The sequence below is a fragment of the Ammospiza nelsoni genome, chromosome 3 (assembly GCF_027579445.1).
Source record: "Ammospiza nelsoni isolate bAmmNel1 chromosome 3, bAmmNel1.pri, whole genome shotgun sequence".
Taxonomy (NCBI): Eukaryota; Metazoa; Chordata; class Aves; order Passeriformes; family Passerellidae; genus Ammospiza; species Ammospiza nelsoni.
The window spans coordinates 13,996,230-14,020,166 of NC_080635.1; the positions used below are offsets into that span (position 1 = coordinate 13,996,230).

General features: G+C 46.0%; 2 protein-coding genes across 3 annotated transcripts; one reads left to right on the plus strand and one right to left on the minus strand.

The window, feature by feature from the left end:
• Nucleotides 1–699: 699 nt before the first annotated feature.
• DHX57 (DExH-box helicase 57) lies at nucleotides 700–18,136 on the plus strand. The gene is made up of 24 exons (XM_059467459.1): nucleotides 700–727; nucleotides 2,071–2,269; nucleotides 2,982–3,134; nucleotides 3,411–3,575; nucleotides 3,900–4,702; nucleotides 6,039–6,229; nucleotides 6,360–6,481; nucleotides 6,743–6,938; nucleotides 7,666–7,790; nucleotides 8,850–8,983; nucleotides 9,785–9,839; nucleotides 10,136–10,332; nucleotides 10,763–10,879; nucleotides 11,197–11,293; nucleotides 11,724–11,897; nucleotides 12,427–12,627; nucleotides 13,073–13,349; nucleotides 13,908–14,003; nucleotides 14,103–14,186; nucleotides 14,306–14,443; nucleotides 14,860–14,934; nucleotides 15,327–15,461; nucleotides 15,793–15,993; nucleotides 16,088–18,136. The coding sequence occupies exons 2-24, from the start codon at nucleotides 2,076–2,078 to the stop codon at nucleotides 16,229–16,231; spliced, it is 4,074 nt and encodes a 1,357-aa protein (XP_059323442.1). The 5' UTR covers nucleotides 700–727; nucleotides 2,071–2,075; the 3' UTR covers nucleotides 16,232–18,136.
• LOC132070600 (serine/arginine-rich splicing factor 7-like) lies at nucleotides 17,486–23,759 on the minus strand. 2 transcript variants are annotated; one of them, XM_059467460.1, is made up of 9 exons: nucleotides 23,656–23,759; nucleotides 23,126–23,306; nucleotides 22,809–22,985; nucleotides 21,777–21,851; nucleotides 21,556–21,657; nucleotides 20,989–21,042; nucleotides 19,698–19,742; nucleotides 19,031–19,066; nucleotides 17,486–18,372 (listed from the first exon to the last, which is right to left on the minus strand). In XM_059467460.1, the coding sequence occupies exons 1-9, from the start codon at nucleotides 23,675–23,677 to the stop codon at nucleotides 18,348–18,350; spliced, it is 717 nt and encodes a 238-aa protein (XP_059323443.1). In that variant the 5' UTR covers nucleotides 23,678–23,759; the 3' UTR covers nucleotides 17,486–18,347. The 2 variants fall into 2 exon arrangements, with proteins under 2 accessions (XP_059323443.1, XP_059323444.1); XM_059467461.1 differs by lacking the exon at nucleotides 19,698–19,742.
• Nucleotides 23,760–23,937: the final 178 nt, after the last annotated feature.

Here is a 23,937-nt window from a genome sequence, read left to right on the forward strand (position 1 = left end):
GGTATCACTTTCCTGCCTTTTAGTCCCACACACTGGGTTTTGCAGTGAAGGTTGGAGAAGACATCCATGATCACTGAGTACACCCATCAACCAACACTGCCAGGCCCACCAACCACCCATGGCCGTCCCCAGGTGCCACATCCCGGGGTTAACGCTTCCAAGGATGGTGCTTCCCTGGGCTGCCTGCCCCAGTGCTTGGCCACCCTTTCTATGAATACATTTCCTAATATACAATCTAAACCTTCCCTGGCACAACTTAAGGCCCTTTCCTCTCATCCTGTCGCTTGTAACCTGGGGGAAGAGGCTGATCCCCACCTGGCTGCTCCTGTTGGGGAACTGCAGAGAGTGATGAAGATCCCCTGAGCCTCCTTTTCTTCAGGCCGAGCCCCCTCAGCTCCCTCAGGAACTTGTGGGCTGGTGCAGCGAGCACCTAGCAAGATTTTCAAGCATCGTTCTCGTCTTCACTCGAGAATACGAGAGCTACTTTAAAAACCAGCATGCCTGCTAAGGAACAAACAGCGGTGTCACTGTTCCAGCCGCACACACAGAGATATTCAAACGTACGGCAGCCCAAAGCCACACGCAATTCCCAGCGCCGGGCCTTGTGCGAGGGGAGCGGGGCGGGGCGGCAGCAGCGGGGCGGGCCGGGGCGGGCGGAGGTGCCGTGGCCCGGAAGGGAAACACCGCGGATCCGGATCGGGGAGTCCGGGAGGTACCGGGCAGGAAGGTGGGAAAGCTGGGGAAAAGGAGTGGTGAAGCTCTGTGGGTGTCACGGTTCCGCGGAGAGCGGGGGTGGAGGGAAGGGGCTGCGCGGGGGCTCGGCTGAGGGGAGGTGGGCAGGGGATGGGGTCCGGGGAGAGCGGGACTGGGAGAGGATGGAGGTCCCCAGACAGCCGGGATGGGGAAAGGTGCCGTGGGGAAGGGCGGGACGAGCCGACGGAGCTGCACCGTGCCCGGGGCTCTGTGCTCTGAGCTGAGAGGAAGGAGACGGAACCGTGTGTGACAGAGGCCTCAGGGCACCTGCCACGGTTTCCCTTCTTCCTCCTTCGGGACACCTGCCATGGTCTCGCTTCTCCCTCCCTCGGGACACCTGCCATGGTTTCCCTTCTCTCTCCCTCGGGGCATCTGCCACGGTCTCCTTTCTCCCTCCCTCGGGACACCTGCCACGGTCTCCTTCCTCCCTCGGGACACCTGCCACGGTCTCCTTTCTCCGTCCCTCACTTCTGCCGAATTGCCCCGGGCGGGGTCAGCTTGGCTCTGAGCTCCTGTGCAGCCCCAGTGGAGCTGGAGTGGGGAGAGCAGCCACAAAAGGGGAACTTGCTTCTTTCCCAAGCCCTCCTTTGGGCCGTTACTTGTGTGCGGCCACATCAGGTCTTGTCCTGGCTGTGGAGGTGCCAGTGCAAAGATCCAGGGAATAAATTCCTGCCGGGCTGCCCACAGTTGCTCACTGTCCCCTGCAATAGCTTCCCATTAGCAGGAGGTGCCGCAGGAGGATGTATTAATGCTGGGCAGTGCTGATGGGCTGTCAGCGCTGGGAAAGACACTGCTGAGAGAAGTCCCTCCCCTGGCCAGGCTCTGCAGCATGGGCAGCTCCCTGCAGAAGGGAGCCCAGTGTGAGATTATGTGGAAAAAAACATTGTATTTTGGGCTTTAGCTCCCCTTCCACCTTTTAGTCTCAGCCCTGCACACACTGCTGAGTTCAAAAGTGACGGGGCAGAGGCTTCTGTGAAATCTCCCTTGAAGGTTTGTCCTGTGGGCTTCTGTGTCCAAGAGGGTTCCATCAGAGTGATAGGCTCATGCTTTTGAAAGAGAGTTTTGTCAAACTTGCAGCTTATGGCTGAGGAATATTACTTTTGTTTTCTAAAGCCATAGAACTCACTAAACGATGTTCCAGAAGAATACTTTTTGCTCCAGGTGCATACAGATGCACCAACATGCAGACAATCAACAGTGGTTTGAGAAGGTGCCTTGTCACATCAAAAAACAAATAATGTGTGCTCAGACATACACATGGTGATGGGCTTAATCACCTTCACAACTAAGGACTGGTTTTTCCTCTTCTTCCTCAAGGAAACATGAGTTGGTTAGCGAGGAAAAAAGGAAAGCCCAACAGAGGAGGAGGACAAGGCAAAGGAGGCGGTGGAAAACGAGGAGGTGGCAGTGGCCATTCAAACAAGCCTCAGCTTGGTGGAAGTAGGAAATGTTCAACCAAAATTTGGGACGATGGAGATGATTTTTGTCTCTTTGAGGAACCAAGGCTAAAATCCAGGTATTTCTGTTGGTTTGGGGGGAATTGGCATAGAGGTGTTTGGGATACTTTGGACCATTTGAGATACTTTTTGTATGTTGACATACATAGACATTTGGGGCTGGTTTTTGGATGTGTTTGAATATAAAAAAGAGTGAAAGAGTGATGAAAGTGTTTCAGTATGAAGCAGTTTTTACATGTCTGTTTTGAATAATGTTTTATAGATTTGATACCTAGCTAAGTGTTTTATTTTTTAAGGATTATAACCTCTGATTTTCTTTTTTGGTCATAAAGTAATTTCAGGACACTTTTGGTCAGACCGCATTAATAAACACAGGATATTAATATCTGTGTATTACAGAACAGAAGCTGGGCCATGGAAAATCAGCAATTTAGAATTATTTTAGCATCCTGTGTGAGTTCTGACTCATCTAAGCTTAGAAATATGTGGTTGTATTGTAGTCTAAGAACAACTTTACCTAGCAAAGTGTTCAGTAAATCATTTTGGATTCAACACAGGATACAATACATGTATGCACATGTGTGTACAGATAAAGACTTACAAATCATGATCACATAAGAGTGACTCCAGCTGAATAATCCTTAGGTGATGGATTTCTCTTATTTTGATTTTCCTGTTTTGAATTATAAGTTTGGGCCCCAACATCCCAATTCAGTCAAGAACATTTGAGCCAGCAGATAACTCATGATTGTGTCTTATTTTAATTTTCAGATCAAGTGCCCCTGCCAGAAGAGGAGGGCAGATGAAGCAGAGGCCTGAAGCAAAAATGCCTCTGCAGACCATACACATGACATCAGAGAACCAGAGAAGAGTGAAAGAACTCCTTCAAGAGCTGCAAGGGCAGGAGCTGGCACCTGAATCAGAGTTAGTTTACATGGAGGCACTACTTCCAGCTTCTCTGCATGAGCATGCTTTAGCAGGCATACTGTTAGAAACAGTATTTTTCCCCTTAACTTTTAATTATATCTCAAATCCTATGGTTTTGACTCTGCTTTCTTAATATTCTACAATATTAACTCTGGGAAAGGAGTAGCCAAATCTACCATTTAAATGAAGGACTTAAAACTGCAGAGGCAGAGTTTTATGTCTACTCAACATTTTAATTTTGTTTCATTTTAACTTGCTAACTCTTTTTATCAGTGTAGCTGGAGAAGATGATGATGAGCCTGACTACCTGGATGATGAACAGTGCTGGTCAACAGAACAGGAAGCTTCTGATGCAATGCCAAGGTTGTCTGCTGAACCAGCTGAGCACAGAATTGTGGACAGTGAAGTGTCTTCATTTGCTGTGCACAAACTCTCCAGGTGATGCTTTACTGAATAGTTTGTATCATCAAGAGGGAGATCCCTGGTCTCAATACTCTGTAAGCCCTCCTCATGTTCTTCATCCATTTTGCTCAGATGTTAATAGTTATTCAGTACTTTTGCTTGTTTTGGGAGCATTTTATATGTGACAGCTTTTTCTGAAGAGTTTAATTTCTGTAGTGGAGTGGGGAAATCAAACCCTGAAACTGTGAAATGCTGCATTCTGAGGTGTGAGGCAGTGCCATGCATGCTCCCTTGCTGTGGTTATTTTGCTTCACACAAGCCTCTCACTCACTTGTTGCCCTGTTTTCTGTTTTGGTGCAGGTATGGTTTTGACTGTGAGCGCTGCAGGGCGGTGCTGAGATCCTGCAATGGTAATATTGGGGCATCACTGGAGGATTTGCTATTGCAGTGCTTCTCTGAGAGGTATGGGGAGAAGATGCAGGTTTCTGCAGCAGCTGCTGAAGCCAGTCAAGAGGAGTGTTTAGAGCAGAGACAAGAAGAAGCTTTTGCCCTCAGGTCAATTTATGGAGAAAAGTTTGTAGAAAGGATTAAAAATCGTGTTTGGACTTTCAGTTTGGAATTGGACTACCTGGCCCACAGGTTCAGTAAATCTAAACAAAAAAGTACAAGGGACACAGCAAAACAGACTTCAAAGGAAATATGTAAATTTTACCTCCAAGGAGGCTGCAGGTTTGGTTCAAAATGCAGATTTAGACATGAATTCCCTCCAAACCATCCACTAAACACATCCAAGAACTCTGTAGACGATGCTCATCTCAGACATAATGATGGTCCCGTCTATGAACTTGAAGTGAGATTTCCTGATGAGAACAAGTATCCTCTTCAAGCACCTCTTGTGGCTTTTTACTCCACTGACGAGAATCTGCCTCTTGCTTGTCGTCTGCACATTGCTGAGTTCCTCTTTGGAAAGGCCTTGGCAGCTGCAGAGTCTCATGAGCCAGTGGTGTACACCTTGGTGACTTGTTTGGAAGATGAACACGAGATCAGTGAGCTCCTGAGCAATACTCACCACAAGTTCAGTGTTCCTCCTGTCCCCCTGCTGGCAGCACCTCCTGTAAAGCCACAGACAGAGAGTGCAGCTCCTTCAAATCAACAGGCTGAAGGTACACCAAATCTCCTTTATGGTTTCTGGGCTAAGAACAGTCAGAAAGATTTAAAAGGAAAAAAGAGAGATAAGGCAGAGCCCCCAGTTCAGCCATCTGTTCCAAATCTATTTCTGGAGATTGAAGTCATGTGGTGAGCCAGATCCATGATCTGTCTGTGCCTCAGGAAGTTCCTTCTATAATCAATCTGCAGCAGAAGGTTTTGTGCTGCCCAGAACTGAGTTCTGGGAGCAGTTTGGTTTGGCAGAGTGAGAGATGCCCATTGCCACACAATCAATGGAAAGCACTGAGGGATGTGAACTCAGAATGGACCAGAGAAGTATGCTTGGAAGGGAACAGGGAAGGTTGTTTGCAAGCTTTGCTGCATCTGCGACTCATCAATTCAGAAACCTCTTTTTTTAGATTATTTAAAATTACCAGCAGCTCCTCAAAATTAACTTACAAAGGTGGATTTAAGGCTGAGCAAATGTGGAAAGTGGTTATAGAGTGTTGTTCAAGTATCATCCCTTTCTGTTTATGCTGGTGCAGACAGGTTGATTTCACAGGGGGAGAGTTGAGTCTATGTCACTTGTGGCAGGGTGACTTTCCAGCTCTCAATTCCAAACCTACTTTTATCTAAGGCAGGCTTTTTTCAAGACAGTGTTCAAGTGCATTGAGTTGTAGAGCTCTTAAATAGTGACAAACTGTGGTTTTTCTGCAGTAAGACAAAGTGTTCCATTTTTTGAGCACCTCTGCAGAAAGACAGCTTTGTTCCAGAAACTAAGATCCAAAATAATTTTCTTTAGTTATAAAATATTCCTTATGTTATAAAATACCTCTTTTTTTTTTTTTTTAGTAAAAGTAGCCTTAAAACTTTCAAGGGCTGGCTGGCAGTCTGAACAAATCCTGCTTCAGTTGATAGGCAAAGGCACTGAAGTACCTGGTCCAGTTTCAGCTTTGGTTTAAAAGTATTAGTCAGTGACTTAACACTTAATTAATTAAAACTACCCTAATTTATAAGCATTTGGTACTGCATAGAAGGGGTTGTGTGTTGGAGAATTGAGCTGAGGCACATGGAGAATTTGCAGGAAGGCAAACCACATAACCATGTGTGGCCACCCAGACCCTGGTGCAGGGGTGGGGACAAGTGGGACGGGTCTGGAGAAGCTCTGGGTGATTTGGTGAGGTGAGGGGAGGTTTGCTGGGGGTGTTGAACTAAATGCATGTCAGAAACAGTCCTGCAGACCCTCAGGCCCAGTCTAACAAGGTTCTTTGTTGGAAATGCTGCTGGAACTTGTCCCTCTTTCCTTCATTGACTATTCCTTAGTAATAACAAGTATTTAACTGTACACTCAAGCCTCAACAGTGTCAGAGCCTCAGGAAGAAGAGGTGGTGGCAGAAGAGGAGGAGGAAGAGCCTGAACAAGTTGTTGTGGAGAATGAGAGTTATGTGAACTTGAAAAAGAAGCTTTCCAAAAAGTATGATGTGCAGGCAAAGTCTGTGTACAATGAAAATGTCAAAATCTGCGCGCAGTTTCGGCAGAAAAAGGTACAGTGTGCAGAACACAGTTTTGTTTCCTACTTTAGAGAAATAAATATTACAGAGACAAGCTGTTGTTTCAGATGGTTCTGTTCCATCCCAGTGGTGTTCTTACGGCTGTGCTGTCTTTGTCCATCAGTCTTCCAGGCACTTTCAGTCCATGCTGTATGAAAGGCAGAAGCTCCCTGCATGGCAAGAGAGAGAAAACATTCTGGGCTTGCTTGAGAGCCACCAAGTTCTTGTTGTGAGTGGCATGACAGGGTAAGAGTGTGATTGCACATACAGACTTTATACATCAAAGTATACACAGAATAACATGAAATATGATCCATGTTCTGGGAAGGTTGGAGTGGTGGCTCATCTGTGACCAGTGTAACCAGTGACAGCAGTCCTAGGTGAACTGCATGTGAAGGATCACACTTATAAAATAAAGCAAATTTCCAGTGGAATGCAGTCAATTTATGTGGGTGGAAGGTGTTGCATTTGTGGGGTTTTTAATTAACTCCTGATTTTGTTGTGCAGATGTGGGAAAACCACTCAGATTCCTCAGTTTATCTTGGATGCTTCATTGCAAGGCTCTCCAAGCAGAGTTGCAAACATCATCTGCACTCAGCCTCGCAGGATCTCTGCCATTTCTGTGGCTGAACGTGTAGCCAAGGAAAGAACAGAAAGGATTGGACTCACTGTTGGATATCAGATCCGTCTGGAAAGTGTCAAGGTACGTATGCTTTGCTTGCTGGTTCTCATTTACTCCTATTAAAATGTGCTTAGTGCTTCTTTAGTGTACAGAATCTCTGCCCTAAACCTGCCATGCAGTGAGATAAGCAAGTTTGTATCATCTATATTTATAAAATACTATGAAACGTTCTCTATTTTATTTCATCTCAAGTTGCACAGTTCACTTTGCAGAATGAGAGTGCAGTGCTGTGGCTTGTGGGTTTGCTTTTTGTTGAGGAGGTGAAGGGGTTTGAGAGTGTGAGTAATCCTGCTGTCCTTTGGAAGGCTGCTGGCTGCTTTTCTGCCTGTTGCCATTCCCATGTGTCTCCCAAGTGGAGACTGAGGGTGCAGCTACAGCCAGACAGAAACTGCTGTGTTGGAAGTGAAGTTTTGTCTGTGTTGCAGCTGATTGCTTTTTCCAAGATGTATGCTAAAAAAGAGACTCACCAAATCTTCCTAGGAAGAGAGATCTGAGCTGTTTATCAGAAAACAGTATCCACAGAAAAAGCAGTTCATATTTTTTGATAGGTAGCAATGTCCCTTGGTAATGAGCAGGTGTTGTCAGTGTCGGTCAAGAAATAAAAATCCATCTCCAGCAGGGCTTGCTTGTTCTCTCTCATTCAAACCTGGCCCTGAGCTGAAACCAAATGCTTTACAGCAGCACATATTCTCTTTGCACTGTGTTAATTTGCCCAGAGTGAACTGAATGCTTTGTCTTACCCTTCAAGTCCTCAGCTACCAGGCTTTTGTACTGCACTACTGGTGTGCTGTTGAGAAGGCTGGAAGGAGATCTGACTTTGCAGGGAGTCACTCATGTTATTGTTGATGAAGTTCACGAAAGAACAGAAGAAAGGTAAATAATCTCTTATCCTGTAAGCAAAATGAAGGAACACAGTCAAAGGTGGCTAAGGTGCCAGTAGCTGATCCTGTGGCAGTGGTATGGGATGGTGGAAGGAGTCTGGGGGCAGTAGGAAATTGTGCTGCAGCAGCTTGTGAGAAAGAATGTCTCTCAGAAATTGCTGTGCCTCCAAAGCACCCCTCACATTGCAGCAGTGTTGCAAAGAGGTTTTGGATAGGGCTGGAGGGTTAAGTAACTTTTTAACCAAAGCTGTTTCTTACAATTTCCTTGTTTCAACTTTTATCAAATACCATAATTCTTCACATGCAGGCTTCAGCAGAGCAAGGGACAAATGCTCCCATTTCCTTCCAGTCTGTAGATTTTACTAGACAGTCTCATCCTATCCTGCTCTAGCCTCCTGCAGTTTTACCTCACTTTCCTGCTGATCACAGGCAAAAGATGATGTCTGTCAGTATCTCTGTAAATTAAATGGCAAGCATCCTTTTCTTTGTTTTCCTTGTCAAACACTGCAGTGCAATGGGTTTCTGAGAGGCCTTGTCTCTTACCCATTATTCTGCAGCTCAAGTGGTATTTTAGCCACTTAAAAGTGCTTGTGTCTCTCAAGGATTCCTCTTCCTTCTCATTTAAAATCACTTCAAGCCAGTCTTCTAGTCATGCCACAAAAGCTATAAATATAGAGGAAAAATAAAGTGAGCAGGGAAGAGTGGGTAAGTTTGAGTAACTCTTCCAGTGAAGAAGAGGAGCAAAAAGGACTCATCTGTTACTTTGAGTTAATTTCTTATCTGATGTTCCCATGTTGTCATTAATGTAAGTCATTTATAAAACTTTTTGTTTAAATGGTTTTGCTGAGTAATCCTGACACTCCAGTAAGGGACAACCAGAAAAGAGTCAGATTTGCAGATTGCTTTTTACTGGGCCATTCCAACAAGCTCATGCTTCTGTGGTGGTGTTGCTGTGCTCTTGAAAACACCAGGAAGGTGGACAGATGGGAGAAAAATAACCTGAAAGTTAATGCTGAAGACACTCAAGTGTTCTTGTGCCTGCTTTCTTCAGTGACTTCCTGCTGCTGGTTTTGAAGGATATAATGGTTCAGAGGCCAGACCTGCGCATTATACTGATGAGTGCCACCCTGAATGCTGAGCTTTTCTCTCAGTACTTCCACTCCTGTCCAATCATCAACATACCAGGTGAAAACCATTCATTTTTATTGTCATTCATCATTTTAGAGATTTGATTTCACCATTTCTTTTTGCAAAGTGTTTCTCAGTTCATGATGAGGATGTATGCCAGAAATTTGATGCTGAAGACTTAGAGGGAGAGACTGATGAGATTTAGGAGAGAAAGGACTTGGAAATGTTGACATTTTTGTGCTGTCTCTATACCAGCAGAATTTCTCTCCTCAGAAGACAATCATCATATGGTGTGTGCATGACATGGTTCCCTGGGTTAGGTTCACCACAGCTGAAGACTCTCCTGTATCCTTGTGAGAAAAGGATCAGTGGGAAGGTCCAGCTGGATGTGTACACATTTAGCCCAATGTGCCTTTTAAATTGCTGAGTTATGGTGTGGAGCTGGAGGGGAACATGGGTGTGTTCCCCCAGGTGTATCTGCCATTCTCTACCTGTGTGAGTGCATTGTGCATGTTACCCTGGAATCCTAGATTGGTTTGGGATGGAAGGGCCCTTAGAGTTTCACCCCTGCCATGGGCAGGGATGTCCTGTCTCTACACCAGGTTGCTCAAAGCCCCATCCAACCTGGCCTTGAACACTCCATGCTTGGAAGACACCCACTGTTTGTCCTAGTCAGAAATTGTGTTGAGGAGTGCAGTGTAGATGAGAGGTGTGCAGCCAGTGCATGGCATAATAACCTGTATAAAATTACAATAATCTTTGGTATTTTTCCTCTTTTCTCCATGCTATTGTGTAGATAGATTTATTGTGCAGATAGATTTATTGTGTAGATAGATTTATTCTCGTGTTTTCTTTCAGGGCGAACGTTTCCTGTGGACCAGTTTTTTCTGGAAGATGTGATTGCAATGACAAGGTGTGAAATTCACACATTCTCAGATGTATTTGGGTGGTGAGGTTGAGGTTACACTTTTGACCTTGAGACTGCACTACTTCTGGGCATTTATTTTAAATGTAAATCCTCTCAGATCTCCCTCATCACCTGCACTCTTGGAGCTCTACTAAAGCCCCTTGACCTTCATATTATCTATGATTTGTACAAAGTTCCTATCAGACTTAAAAATATTTTAGATACCCTATCTCTGTAGTTAATTATTAGAAGAAGACTGTTAGGCTTCTTTCCACACTACCAAATGTTCTTTTGCTGCCCAGGTATGTTTTAGAGGACAGCAGTCCCTACAGGAGGAAGGTAAAGCAAGAACAGAATGGGAGGCACAAAAGAACTGCATTTGAAGAAGTAGAGGAGGACCTGAGGCGTGCTGGCCTTCTGGAAAGCGCTGACACCGTGGTCAGAGATTCAGATCCAGACCAGAAATTAACTCTGAAGCAGCTCCTTACACGATATAAAGGTGAACTCCTTCTTAAATTTAATAAATTGGCACACAGAGAACGTGGGATATTATCACTGTAGGCTGAATGCTTATCTACAATTCAGAGTTTTGCTCTTGTGAAGTTCTAGATGAGAAACTTCCTTCTAGTTTAAAAAAAAATAAAAGAGAACCCATTGTTCTCTTAAACTACAAACAAAGATCTTGGCTGAAACTAGCTCTTAGCATCTGAAAATGGACAATTTTCAGCTACTGTCTCTTTCCATCCCTTTTCAGATGCTTTGTTAGTCCCGTTTTACTCTCTGTATCTGTTCTTGCTGAAGCAGCTTTGCTTGAGGCACAGCATGGATCTGCCCTCTTCAGCTCTTTAAACAAAGCTGTAACTGCTCCCATGCATCCACAGATGTTTTTTCCAAGGCATGGATTTACTGCATCTTTTCTTTTTTCCCAGGAGTTAGCAAGGCAGTGTTGAAAACAATGTCTGTCATGGACTTGGACAAAGTTAATCTAGAATTAATTGAAGCCTTGCTGGAATGGATAGTTGCTGGCAGACATTCATACCCCCCAGGTAATTTTATTGTCCTTGGGAGATAAATGAAAGAAGATTCTTGGAAGTTTCTTGGACAGCCCAAAGCTAATGATTTTCATGCAGAGGTTCTGTAGCTACTAACTATTTTTGAAAAAAAATAAATTGCTAGTTGAGTTCCAAAGCTTGTGATGTACATGGGAGGGGGAAGGTGAGAAAATTGTCTACCTTGAGAAGTCTTTTGTGAAGGACTGTTACAGCCTGTGTGCTTTTTTAGTACAATAATTGCACATTAATAAAATATTGTGCTGTCCTTTTTGTTGAGTGATTTTTAATTTTTTTTTTATTTACATACATAGGTGCTGTGTTGATATTTTTGCCTGGCCTAGCAGAAATCAAGATGCTTTATGAGCAGCTTCAGACTAATGCTCTTTTTAATAACAGGCACAGCAAGAGGTAAGGCAAAAAGCTCCAAAACTGTCAGTCTTTACCCATAAATAAAGAGTCATTTCCTGCACAAAGCCTGCAGGGATAAATTAGCTTGATTAAATGTGTGAGTTGACTCCAGTCAGGGTAAATCCTTTTCTATCTTGTTGGCTCCCTTCTTTTGTTTTTCTCCTCAGCTCAGGAGGGTCACTTGTTGAAGTTCTTAGAGACCCTAGTGAGGAGTGGTTTCCATTTTGTGCTCTGCATGGTCCAGGCTGCTGAAATCTCAGAATGTTTGCTGAGTTACATTTAGTTGTGGTTGTGTTTGGCCTTGGATGGTTACAAGGAAAAGTAACACTCTGGGCAGTATCCAGTGAGGCAAAAGTGTGTGCAGGCAGATTGTTCCCAAGAAGGAAGAGGCTGGAGATGCCCTGAGCATCTTGTCCTGTTGTCCTTGCAGGTGTGTGGTTTATCCACTTCATTCCTCACTGTCCAGTGAAGAACAGCAGTCTGTGTTCCTCAGGCCTCCTGCAGGAGTCACCAAAATCATCATCTCCACCAACATTGCAGAGACATCTGTCACCATCGATGACGTGGTCTATGTGATTGACTCTGGAAAAATGAAAGAGAAAAGGTACTGACATTCATTCCTTGGGGGTTGGTAAACTGTGTCAAGCCTTGAGTTTTCCAAAGAGCTGGGAAAAACTGGAAGGAAACTTGGGCTGTAGAAAGCTGCCATGAGTTGGAGAAAGCCAGTGTAAGCTCAGCTCCAAGTGCAGGGGTGGGAATTGTATCCATACAGAAGTTGGCAGCATCTGCCTGCTCAGCCTCCAGCCTGTTCTCTGTGCACTCTTTACAAAGGTGGGTGACAGGACAAGGGGTGAAATGGCTTCAGACTGAAAGAGGGCAGGTTTAGATTGGATATTAGGAAGAAATTCTTCACTGTGGGGAGGCACTAGCACAGGTTTTCCAGAGAAGCTGTGGCTGCCCCATCCCTGGAAGGTTCAAGGCGAGGTTGGAGAGGACTCTGAGCAACCTGGTCTAGTGGAAACTGTCCCTGCATGTCCCAGAGGAAGTTGAAATGTGATGATCTCTAAGATCCCTTCCAAGCCAAACCATTCTGTGGCTGTGTGGATACAAGCCTTTGTCTTGCTCTCCTGTAGATATGACCCAAGCAAAGGAATGGAAAGTCTGGAGGACACCTTTGTGTCCAAGGCCAACGCTCTGCAGAGGAAAGGGCGGGCAGGACGTGTGGCCTCGGGCGTCTGCTTCCACCTCTTCAGCAGCCACCACTACAACCACCAGCTTGTAAAGCAGCAGCTGCCAGAAATACAGAGAGTGCCCCTGGAGCAGCTCTGTCTGAGGTGAGCTCTTGTGTTTCCTGAAGAAGCCAGCGTGCAGAATGTCGTTCCTTGGCTGCAGGGAGCACCTGCCACAACCCACAGCAAGCACCCTCATCATGCCAACGTTAAAGGAAGAGGCCTTCCTGTCCCTGCTGCACACTGTCCACCCCTTTGTACTGAAAGGAAACAGAGCAGCATCAGTTACAGTTGCAGTAAAAACTTTATTTCAAACCTCAGTGTGCTAAATAGAAATCTGTTCTTATAGACTGACTACTCCACATTGCTCCCTGATTCAGCTTTGTGTTACAGGCCCTCTTCTAGGGAGTGTGTGCTTCAATGCATGTTTTCTATTTCCTTTTTTCAATCTGTTTTTACAGAAGTGTGGGGTTTTTATCCTGTATATGGAACTAAGCTGCTTTTTTCTTTCTTTGTTTTATCTTTTAACTTTCCCTTCCCTCCTCTTAAGAATTAAGATCCTGGAGATGTTTTCTGAGCAGTCTCTTCACTCTGTCTTGTCACGACTGATCGAGCCCCCCAGGACCGAGTCCTTGCAGGCATCGAAGGTGCGGCTGCGGGACCTGGGAGCGTTAACTCCAGAGGAAAAGCTCACTCCTCTGGGATACCACCTGGCCTCGCTGCCTGTGGATGTCAGGATTGGCAAGCTCATGCTGTTTGGCACCATCTTCCGCTGCCTGGATCCTGCACTGACCATAGCAGCCAGCCTGGCCTTTAAGTCACCTTTTGTAAGTATTTTTAACCTGAGGGTGTTTTTGTGTGGCAGCAAAATGCTATTGTGACTTGCAGCACGCTACACTTGATATTTTAATTCTTCTTTTTAGCCCAAATTGTTTATGTGTTAATGCAGTGCTTGTTAAAATAATCCAGTTATAAGCAGAAGTTCAAAACCATGTGATAGCAGCAAGAGCGGTATTTATATACAGTAGAAACAGTGAATATTATTTTTGATAATTCTTTTAGCTAAGAAGTGCACTCATTTTGTCTGAATTTGGTGTGAAAACTACTGGTAATATAAATTGTGAAATAGTGATAATGGATGGAGCTGACACATCTGAGCTGTGAATGCAGAGGTCAGTTTGGATGTCTGTGTCTTCATTGTCACTTTGACTATTGAATCAGGTGTTCTTTTGAATGCCTCGTATTTTCTGTTATCCGCAGGGAAAATTTGCATTCTGACCTGTGAGCTGCTGTGAAAATACCAAAGAGAATGTGCCATGTAGCTCTAGAATGGCTCATCCAAGTGGTGAGGGGAAGAACACACTAACCTGTTACTGCCTGTCTAGGTGTCACCATGGGATAAAAGGGAAGAAGCAAACAAAAAGAAGCTGGAGTTTGCAGTAGGAAACAGTGACTACCTGGCTCTTCTCCAGGCCTATAAGGTGAGTTAAAACTCAGTAGCCTCTCTTGGGGCTTTGTGATGTGTTTGATATCCAACCAGAAATGTTTTATTAAAGCCTTCCTCCCATCCTCTCAATCAGGGGTGGCGTTTAAGTATCAAAGAGGGCTCTCAAGCAAGCTACAACTACTGCAGGGAGAACTTCCTGTCAGGAAGAGTCCTTCAGGTAGGTCAGTGTTTGTCCCTGGCACAGGGACTGGCAGAATCCCAGTGACAGAAATGAGCCACTGGGGAAGACTCTTCATGCTGGGTGTGGCAGCCATCACAGTGCTCTGTGTGTTGTAGGAAATTGCCAGTCTGAAGAGGCAGTTTGCAGAGCTGCTTTCTGACATTGGCTTTGTGAAGGAGGGATTGAGAGCCAGGGACATTGAGAAGAGGTGGTCCCAAGGAGGCGATGGCGTGTTGGATGCCACAGGAGAGGAGGTAACTCACAGCATTTCATCTGTGCAGTTTTCATGTGGGCTGCCTTCAGAAAGACTGGGGCCAGACATGTCCTGGGGTTCCATGATGATCAGGGTTTGGTATTGTAGGATTCCTGTGCTTTGGGACAGATTGTGCTTGCTTTCTCTAGGGTGCAAGCCACTTTGTAGCCAGATGTCAGAGAACAATTCATCTGGGCACCAGGACAGTGGTGGCCAATTTGTTCCATTGATAGTGGGTGAAACACAGCTCAGGTCCAACCTGAGGCTGCAGGAGCAGTGACTTGTCCTCCTCTACAAAGCACAGGAGTGCAGCAGTAAAAGTGAACTAATTTCAGGAATTCAGTCATTCCTGGAGCAGGGTTTTACCTTTACAGACTGAACTGTAGGATCCCTAATGATCCCCTATTGATTTCACAGGCAAATTCAAATGCAGATAACATCAAGCTGATCTCAGCTATGCTGTGTGCTGCACTGTATCCCAATGTTGTCCAGGTAAAAGAATGTTTTTTCATTTTACCTTCTTTGATCTAGCATACCCACACACCCTGCTTTCATTTGGGCTCAGTGTGGCAGCCTTGAGCCTGGCTTAGGTTGCCAGTTTGCTGCTTATGGTGTCAGAGCTCCAGTTTGTAGTGCTTGACTGCTGCTGTTCCTACAGGCTGATTTCAGTGTCACACAGAAGCCAGCAGGAAATGTGAATTTACTTAAAATTACACCTTTTTAGAAGGCTGAGGTTACAAAGGAAGTCAGGGTTGGACAGCATGTGTCTCCAGTGACTTGACATGTTGCTACTACAGAATTTCTGATTTTGAAAAATTTAAAATGTGAAGTTAAAAAGTTTTCTGGTGCAGCAGATTTTTATAACCTATTTTCTTACCATACAGGTGAAAAAGCCAGAGGGTAAATACCAGAAGACCAGTACAGGAGCAGTCAAAATGCAACCAAAAGCAGAAGAGCTGAAGTTTGTTACTAAAAATGATGGTTATGTTCATATTCATCCTTCGTCTGTGAATTATCAGGTCAGGATGCTTTTTTCTGCAAAGCATGCTCTCTTTTTATCAAAGAAATCACTTCTGCTTGAGTGTTTAAAATTACAGTGAGGATCCCTATTATTGTTTAAAATAAAAAATCTTAATGATTGAACAGTCCTGCGTTAGGACTGTAAGTAACAGTGCATTCCTGAGTTAGGAGTGTCCTCCTGGACACAGAGTTGAACTGCAGCCAATAGTTGTTAGCAGCTCTTTTGGGTCTCCAGGAGGGTCAGTGCTGCAGAAGAGGCAGAGCTGGCCCATGTGGCAGAGGCAGGAAGAGCAGTGTCATTCTGACCAGGCTGCTGTGTCCCTGTCCCAGACCAGGCACTTTGAGAGCCCGTACCTGGTGTACCACGAGAAGATCAAGACGAGCCGCGTGTTCATCCGGGACTGCAGCATGGTGTCCGTGTACCCGCTGGTGCTGCTGGGCGGCGGCCAGGTGCACATGCAGCTGCTCAAGGGCGACTTTGTCATCTCCCTGGACGACGGCTGGATCCGCTTCGTGGCTGCCTCTCACCAGGTGAGGAGGAGGAGGAGGAGCGGCCGTGCCGGGAGAGCTGCAGGGCTGGGCTGCAGCTGAGCCTTACCCCTGTCTCTGCTTTACCGTGTGCCAGGTGGCTGAGCTGGTGAAGGAGCTGCGCTGCGAGCTGGACCAGCTGCTGCAGGATAAAATCAAGAACCCCAGCATGGATTTGTGCATGTGCCCCCGAGGCTCTCGGATCATCGGGATGATTGTCAAGCTTGTGACCACGCAGTGACATCAGAACAGTTTGCTGTAAGGATCACCCATGGCTGCTGCCTGAGAACAAACCAAGTAACATCAGTGTCCTGACGTATTTATTGGTCTAAACTGTGGCACTGCCCTCTGGAAAAACAAGTTGGCAACTGTACTGTTGAGTTTTGGGTTTTTGTTTGTTGGCTTGTTGAAATTAAGGTGGCTTACACTATATTCTGGGAAAATGGCAGCTCTTCCAGAAGGAATAGAAACCTGAGTGTTTTTTATGGGACTGTGCCCTGGTAGTAGTGTTTTCTGGTCACACAAACACCTGCTATCCAGCTGTTTCTTGTAATAGTCACAGCTGGAGGCAGCACGTGGCATAGGAAGCTGTTCCCAAATTGGTTTAAACTCAGTCTACATTTTAACTAAGACTTTACTGAGGCAGTTTTGGCTGACCAGGAATCCTGTTTACAGTTCAACCCAAAGCCCTTGTACAAGTGAGCACCTTTAGATTTGCATTGAGGCTCTGCAATTCAGACAATGTCTGTGGTAAGGAGATGTACTGGTGTGTGGTTTTGGATCAGTGCAGGTTACTCTGGTGGCAAGATTAAACTCCAAGACAGTGTGGACATTTTCCTTGAAAAGAGGCTGTTCCAGCCCTTCCTGCACTGGGAATAAGTAAAACAGCTGAGATGGGACTGCTGTAGTGCATTAATATGAATTCTTGGCAGATGCCATTGCTAACATGTTCTGGGATGGGGTATCCTCCTGCCACCCTGCACAGCTGGAATGAAGTCCCACTTTTGGAAGCTTTCAGCCAAACTCCTGCTCTGAGGATTGGGCTGCTGTAGCAATAATGAATTATTATTTCCTCCCTTTGGTCTTGCTTTTAATTGCAGTGCTGAGCATTGCTGCAGCCAAGCTGCTCAAATACCAAAATGCCTTAAGTGACAGGACTGGGCTGTCACCTTTGTGTCACCAGAGTGAACACTGCCTCCAGCACCAGTCTGATCTACAACCTTCAGCCTGAGGCATGATGAGTGGAGGGAGGGACATTGTTAGGAGTTTGGTTTTAAAAAAAAATACACAATTGAGTTTCACACAACACAGGCTCCTGTGAGGAAGACGACAGCAGTATCAAGCCCAACATCCCTGTGCAGAGAATGGCCACTGCAGCTCTGCTGGGATGGATGAGCCCCAGCTGCCTCCACTCCCTTTTCTTTCCCACCTCCAGGAGCTGGCACTGGGAGGAGGGAGAAGCTTGGGATATGAGAAATTCACACAGAGAATACAGTTTAATAAAAGCAAAAGAATTTATTTCCCACTTCCCTTGGGCAGGCAGGTGTTCAGCCACTCCAGGAAAACAGCATGCTGTCCTTCCTAACATTGCTAAAATTACCCAATACTCCAAAATTTCCCTGCTATTCTGGTAACAGCCATTATCAACTGCAAAGATAAAGCAAATTGGCAAAAATCCTGAACTATTTTATTAGTTCAGTACCCTATGCCTGGTGAGATGGGGTTAGTCTGGTTTCCCACAGCAACCACAGATCAGCACAGCAGCAAGGCCCTTCCCAGGGTACACTTCACTGCCAGGATGGAACCAGGCACACACAAGGAACTGGAGCTCTCCATTCCCCACAGATCCTGCTGCTTGAACACAACCTGCAGGTTGTGCTTAGGACCTGTGATCTCCACACAACCCCTCAGACTTCCTAAAAAAGGTACACAAACATAGACATATAGTATACACACAACAGACTGGTACCTTTTGCCCCAGCTGGTGCTGCCTGTCCCAACCTGCCTGCTGTTTATCACCCCAGGGGCACACTGCCTGCTTCCCCATCCCAACTGTGAACAGCAGGCTTATCACAACTGATTTCTTAGTTAGAAATGCAGTTTATTTCAATGCACCAATAATAAAAAAAAAAAAGCCCAACATTTTCAGATCACAGAACACAAACACAACAGAAGAGTTTTGTATTAGTCTGCTAACAAGACTTTTAGAAGATAGAGGTTCATGCCAATTGCTATTCAATAGAAACAGCCTTCTAGGACTAAGCCCTTACATCACAAAATCCCTTATAATGTAAACAAAATAACTTTTTTACTAAACTTCTTAAATTTGAACCCATTCTTTTAGGGGTTCCATTCCTTCAAGGGCTTCCTGATGGTGAGTGACTGAAAGGAAAAAAAAAGACAACCATTAAGAACAACTCCTACAGCAAAACCAACAAACTGTGCATGCCACCCCAGGCTTCCTCTAGACTTCTGCCCCTATTTTCATTTACAGTTCTCAAATAATAAAAGAAGTGTTGTATTTTACACTTTAAAACTGCTTTAAGCTTGAAAGCTGAAGACTTAAGTAAGAGAGCTGAGACATCAAGCCTGCTCAGAAATCTCAATTCCAGCACATACTTCTCTCTGGTAACACAGGAAAACATTTTCCTTTGTGGAGCACATTAATGGGCAAGGATAAAAGCCCAAAGCCAAAAGTGCAACTCCGGAGCCCGCAGGAGTCACCAGCAGGAATTTAATCCCACACCACTTCATTGGCTTGCTCCACACCTTACATTACTCACTTGTTCCCTAGATTCTAAATTCCTCAGAAACATTTCATTAGAGGTTTCCTTAGCAGCAGCATTCTTATTGCTTAGCTGTATCGTGACATTCTGACTGCCAGCAGCAGGAAATGCCCATGAACAATTCATCTTCTCATAGTTCAGATTTAGGCAAGTAAAAATCCTGAGCTTTTATCCTTGTCCAATTTCTCTAGGAACTGCTCCAGCTCAAGTGCCACTGAACCCCAGGACAGACTCCAGTTTTAAGACATTCCTACCTTCTCTTTGGAGATGGTGATCTGGACTTTGAGCGGCTGTTTAAAAACAAAGACAGACAGACAGACCAGTCAGTGTGGTTGGCACACCTGGCTGTTCTCAGTACCCACTTCTGACCATTTAAAACCAGAACAATTTGGTGTTGTTAAATGCACTGACACTGCTGGTATCAAGTGTACCCAGGTACTTTAAGCAAGAAGCTGCAGGTGAGAAGGAGAAATGCTGGAAGCTGGAGCCCTCAGGAAAGGAGCAACACACAGCTCCAAAGCTGCTGTAATCACAGTGACCCTGCAAAGCAGGAGCAGTGAATCGAGCAGAGTTAGGGACAGGGAGAACTACAGACACTTAATTAAGAACAAAGGTAGGAGAAAACATGCCCCAAATCTTGCCAAAAATATTTTTTGTAATAATGAGTGTGTAACATCTGTATGCAAAATCCTGGAAGAATTGCCTACTGTCCCACAAAAAAATGAGCTGTTCAAAAAAACCCATAATGTATGAAAAATGCTTTTGAAATCAGTTATAAAAGTAAAAAAACAACCCTGCAACTGAAATACCAGTCCAAACAGAGATTTTGAACGATGAGGGAAAAAACCGAAGAACCCCACAAAAAACCCCACCAACCAAAACCAAAAACCAACTGAGTGGTACTTGTATTTGAACGCTCACCTTTTAGCAGGTAAGCCAGATTTAGATCTACCATGAGACTCAGACCTACAACAGGAGAAAAATAAAGCTCAGCAAAGCAGCCAGTGGGCATGCAACACACGGAGAGTTAGCTACACCAGCAACAGCAAATTCACCCCAGGCAGCAGCACCAGGCAGAGGGAAGGCTCTGCTGCTGCAGGCCCTCCCCAGGACCTTCCAGGGGAATCCTCAGCTCCCACTGCAGAGACCCCACTCATCACAAGGCACCAGTGCAAGCACAGGAAGCTCCCCAGCAAAGCTTCAGCTGCCAGCTCCACAAAACACCCGAGCAGACTCCCACACCTCCCTCCTACCTGCAGGTATCCCTTCTAGAAAGGCAAGAATAGTTTCAAGGATCATCTTAGAAAGCGTTTTAACAGCACATTAAGGGCCTTACACACACAAGTAAGTGCGTGTGCTGAAGGGCTGTAGCATTCTTCAGCTCAAGTTCCCAATGCCAATTTTATTCAGCATAATAGAGATTTTGCACCAATATCTGGCTACTAATGAGTAAACTATTCCCAGTTTATCTCAGGAATTAAAATCTACTTGAACAGTGAAACTTTCCTCCCACATTTATTATGTTACTTTATCAACTTAAATATTTGTTGTTACTTAAAAAACATCTTCCTAGAGTGTCAGAATTCAAGCTATCACTGGACATCAGAATGCTCCATTCAACACGCTTGGCAAAAAAAGCAGAATACTTTTGCTCTATTTCTGCTCAGAAGTGTTTTTGAAAGGTGATAAAAATTCACCTTTACCTGGCCTGTTAACTCACAAAAATACTACAAGGACACTGCTGGCACATGTTAAACAAAACATTACGTGCCACTGCTTTGAAACCTTCCTGGTCTCTATCCTGAGCCACTGTCTGGTAACAAGCAACTTCCTACTGGGTCACAGTTACTGAGGATGGGAATGCTCACAACCACCCAGAACTGGTACTCAGCAGCATGACCATCTCCTCCACTGCTAAGGCAGCACAGCACACAAAACCATCCTCAATTTACTACATACCTAAGAATTAACTTTAAAAAAAAAATTACCTCCACAAACCTTAAATTGTACACCACTACTTTTGCCTGTGAAAAGGCATAAATTACTGAGTGTAAATATTGCTCTGCTGGACAGCCTGCTAAGTGCTTCCAGACAAATTCCCCCAGGGAAGGAAAAAAAATAACAAAACAACAAAAAATAAGGAACAACACACTACCACAACCAAACAACACACCAAATCCATCACTGGTTTGAATCAAAACGAGTGTCTCACCTGCTTCGAGGCCATACAACGGACCGGGACCTGGAGCGTGACCTGGACCTAGATCTGGAAAGAAAACAAAGGAAGCTCTAGTACCACATGCTTCATACAGGTGAGACAGAAACCAGTTACTGTAAATGTCCAGAAGACTGAGAACTTTATTGATCTGTTGGTTTGACAGAAGTAATTTTTATTATTAGAAGGCTGTAGCACCTTTGGTCAGTACTGCCATGCAGGTAAAATGAGTTCCAGGTCTTACTGGACTAAGCAATTACACCCTGTACACTTGTAGGTGAATTTGGAAACCTTAACCACAGAGCAAGGCTGTAACTTTGGTAAAATGTTAAAAAGAAAAAAGTAACATCTCAGAAAGAGCAGTTCCAAAATTATATGCTTAAATTTTAAACAAAGTATTCAGAGTAGCTCTTATGCACCACAAAGGTTCCTACCAACATACAGATTGCAAAACAAACTTACTGATTACATTATAAATGCTATAAATATATATAGATAGTTGATATTTTAGCTACACGTTATGTGCCCTTCAACAATGCTGTGGGTTTAACAGCAACCACATACCTTGACCTTCTTAGAGAACCAGAGCGGGACCTGCGGGGGGAGAAGGATCTGTATCTGCGAGGAGACATCGACCGGGACCGGCGGTAGGAAGCTGACCTGGATCTACAAAACAAAGCAAACACCAACCCATCACTGCAAGGCACTTTTCATAACAAATACAGAAAATGAAGAAGCCCACAGAGGAAGGAGTGGGAATGAAAACACAGAAGGCAGAGCCCTACCTCCTACCACGGCTGCGGCTGCGTGACCGGGAATACCTTCTCCCTCGGGACCTCGAGCGGGATCTAGAGCGGGACCTGGGTTTAGGTTAGAAAAAACAGGTATCAGCAGACAGCTGCAGAAACCCACACGTGTGAGGCCCTGCTGAAGTCAAAACTTTTTTCAGACAACTAAAAAGAGGATTTAAAAATAAATCAAAAAAAGAAAAACCAAAAACCAAACCAAACAAAACAACAAAAACACACCACTAGCATCTGTCAGTTGGAAAAATGTCTGGGCCTACTTGTCTTGAGCATTTTTACTACCTAGAAAAATGTTAAAAGCTGAATTACATTGCAGAATTACATTAGAATAGAAAACACTGTAATGCGTATTTAAAATAAACCTTGCAAGTTTGCAGGTCGACCCTCTTTGGCCCAAGGTCTAGCAGATCTAGACGATCTAGAAGTATCTATAGGCGAGCGCTGCATCTAGGTAGGTGTTCTCTTCAATCTAACGACGATCAAACTGACAGCCCAATGAGCCAGGGTGAGGCTTGATTGACGCAAGAAGATTTTTCTAGGTGGGAATGTGGTCAATCTGGTGTTCCTCTTTCTAAACCGGAGGGGGGCCCCAATTGAAAGCCAAATTTACTGTTACGGCGGTCACCGTCTCAAATTTTCTGCCCTTAAAGAATAAGGTGAAGCTACGTGTAGATGGCTCGAGGGGATCTGGCCTCTTATGCTGATCACCTCAAGGTCTAGGAGGATCTTAAGTGTCGGATTTGCAAGGCGCCTCAGCATGAAATCTTAAGGCTCGTGACATTCTGAATCAAGGCGACTGACTCAAACGAAGAAACCTGAAAGGTTTTGACCAGGTTGATTATTAAAATAGTAACATTTTATATGTATTAGCAAAAAAAAAATTGTGATATACACCTGTTGACTTATGACAGTTAAGAGTTAAAACTGGTGTAACATTTGTGTTCTTTGCTAACAAGAACTACACAACAGCGAGCTGGCGAAGCAACGCGGCCGCCCCGGGCCCGCACGTACCTGCTCCTCCTTCGCCGGCTATAGCGGTGACAGTCATAGGCATAGTGGCCTTTCTCACCACACTCGTAGCATCTGTCGTTGGGGTCGAAGGGGCGCCGGGCTGGGGGTCGGTCGTAGCGGGAGCGGCGCGGCATCCCTGTGGATACTTCCACTCTGACCCTGGAGCCGCATATTATCCTGCAAGACACAGCAGATATTAACGAAAGGAATATTTTCCTCTGACGCGCTCAAGCAACGAGCATGAGAAATCCCCGATTAGTGTGGCGTAGGGAAATCGAGGGCTGCGGGCCTCAAAGGAGTTCCAGACATGCACGTACTTCCCATCGAGGCCAAGCACAGCATCTTCGGCATCCCGGGGGTCTTCGAACTCCACGAAGGCGAACCCCGGCGGGTTCCTGGCGATCCACACGGTTCTCAGCGGTCCATAGTAGCTGAAGGCTCTCTCCAGCTCGCCTTTGCCGGCGCCCGTGCCCAGGTTGCCCACGTACACCTTGGTCTCTGAGGGGACAAGCGGCCGCCATGTCAGTGCCGCGCGCGGCGCCGGGCACGCGGCCGCCCCTCCCCCGCTCCCTCCCCGCCGCCATCTTTGACACCGCGTCCATCTTAGAGCGCTCCCGCAGGGCCGCGCCCGCCTCACGCAGACCCCGCGGCCGCGGCGGCCGCTCCCAGCCTACCCCGGCCCTCCGCCATCGTCCCTCTCCGCGGCCGCCTGATGGAACGATCACCTTCTCCCACCGCCGGAGGGGCACGAACGCCGCCGCTCCCGCCACATTTCCCTTCGCCCCCTTGCCCATAGGGGAAGCCCCGACGCGACTGTGAGACGCCCCAGGGTCCCCGCCGTGCCCACCGTATCGCCCGTATCGCGACATCCTCCCGATGACAGCGCGAGCCCGGGCAGGCGCGACCCTTATATAGAGGAACCGCCGCTGCGCCTGCGCGCCGCGCGGGGGGCGGGGCGGGCCGTGCCTCGCAGCGCGCGGGCCTCGCGAGAGGCGGTTAGCGCGCGGCGGCCATGGCGGCCCCGGGGGCCTGAGGGGCCGTGAGGGGGCACGGGCCGCCCCCGCTCCTCCCGGGCACACGCTCGACCCCGGCAGCCCCAGTGAGAGCTCCTGTCCGGCTCTGAGGGGGC

Bases quoted from the DNA above. Each gene is read 5' to 3' on its own strand.
- DHX57 (XM_059467459.1), top strand. From the start codon at position 2,076: ATGAGTTGGTTAGCGAGGAAAAAAGGAAAGCCCAACAGAGGAGGAGGA. The intron at 10,333-10,762 runs GTGAACTCCTTC...CTTTTTTCCCAG, and splicing joins GCTCCTTACACGATATAAAG to GAGTTAGCAAGGCAGTGTTG. The intron at 11,294-11,723 runs GTAAGGCAAAAA...TTGTCCTTGCAG, and splicing joins AATAACAGGCACAGCAAGAG to GTGTGTGGTTTATCCACTTC.
- LOC132070600 (XM_059467460.1), bottom strand. From the start codon at position 23,677: ATGTCGCGATACGGGCGATACG. The intron at 21,852-22,808 runs GTACGTGCGGGC...ACCTAAACCCAG, and splicing joins AGCCGGCGAAGGAGGAGCAG to GTCCCGCTCTAGATCCCGCT. The intron at 21,043-21,555 runs GTATGTGGTTGC...TTTTCTTTCCAG, and splicing joins GGTTCTCTAAGAAGGTCAAG to ATCTAGGTCCAGGTCACGCT.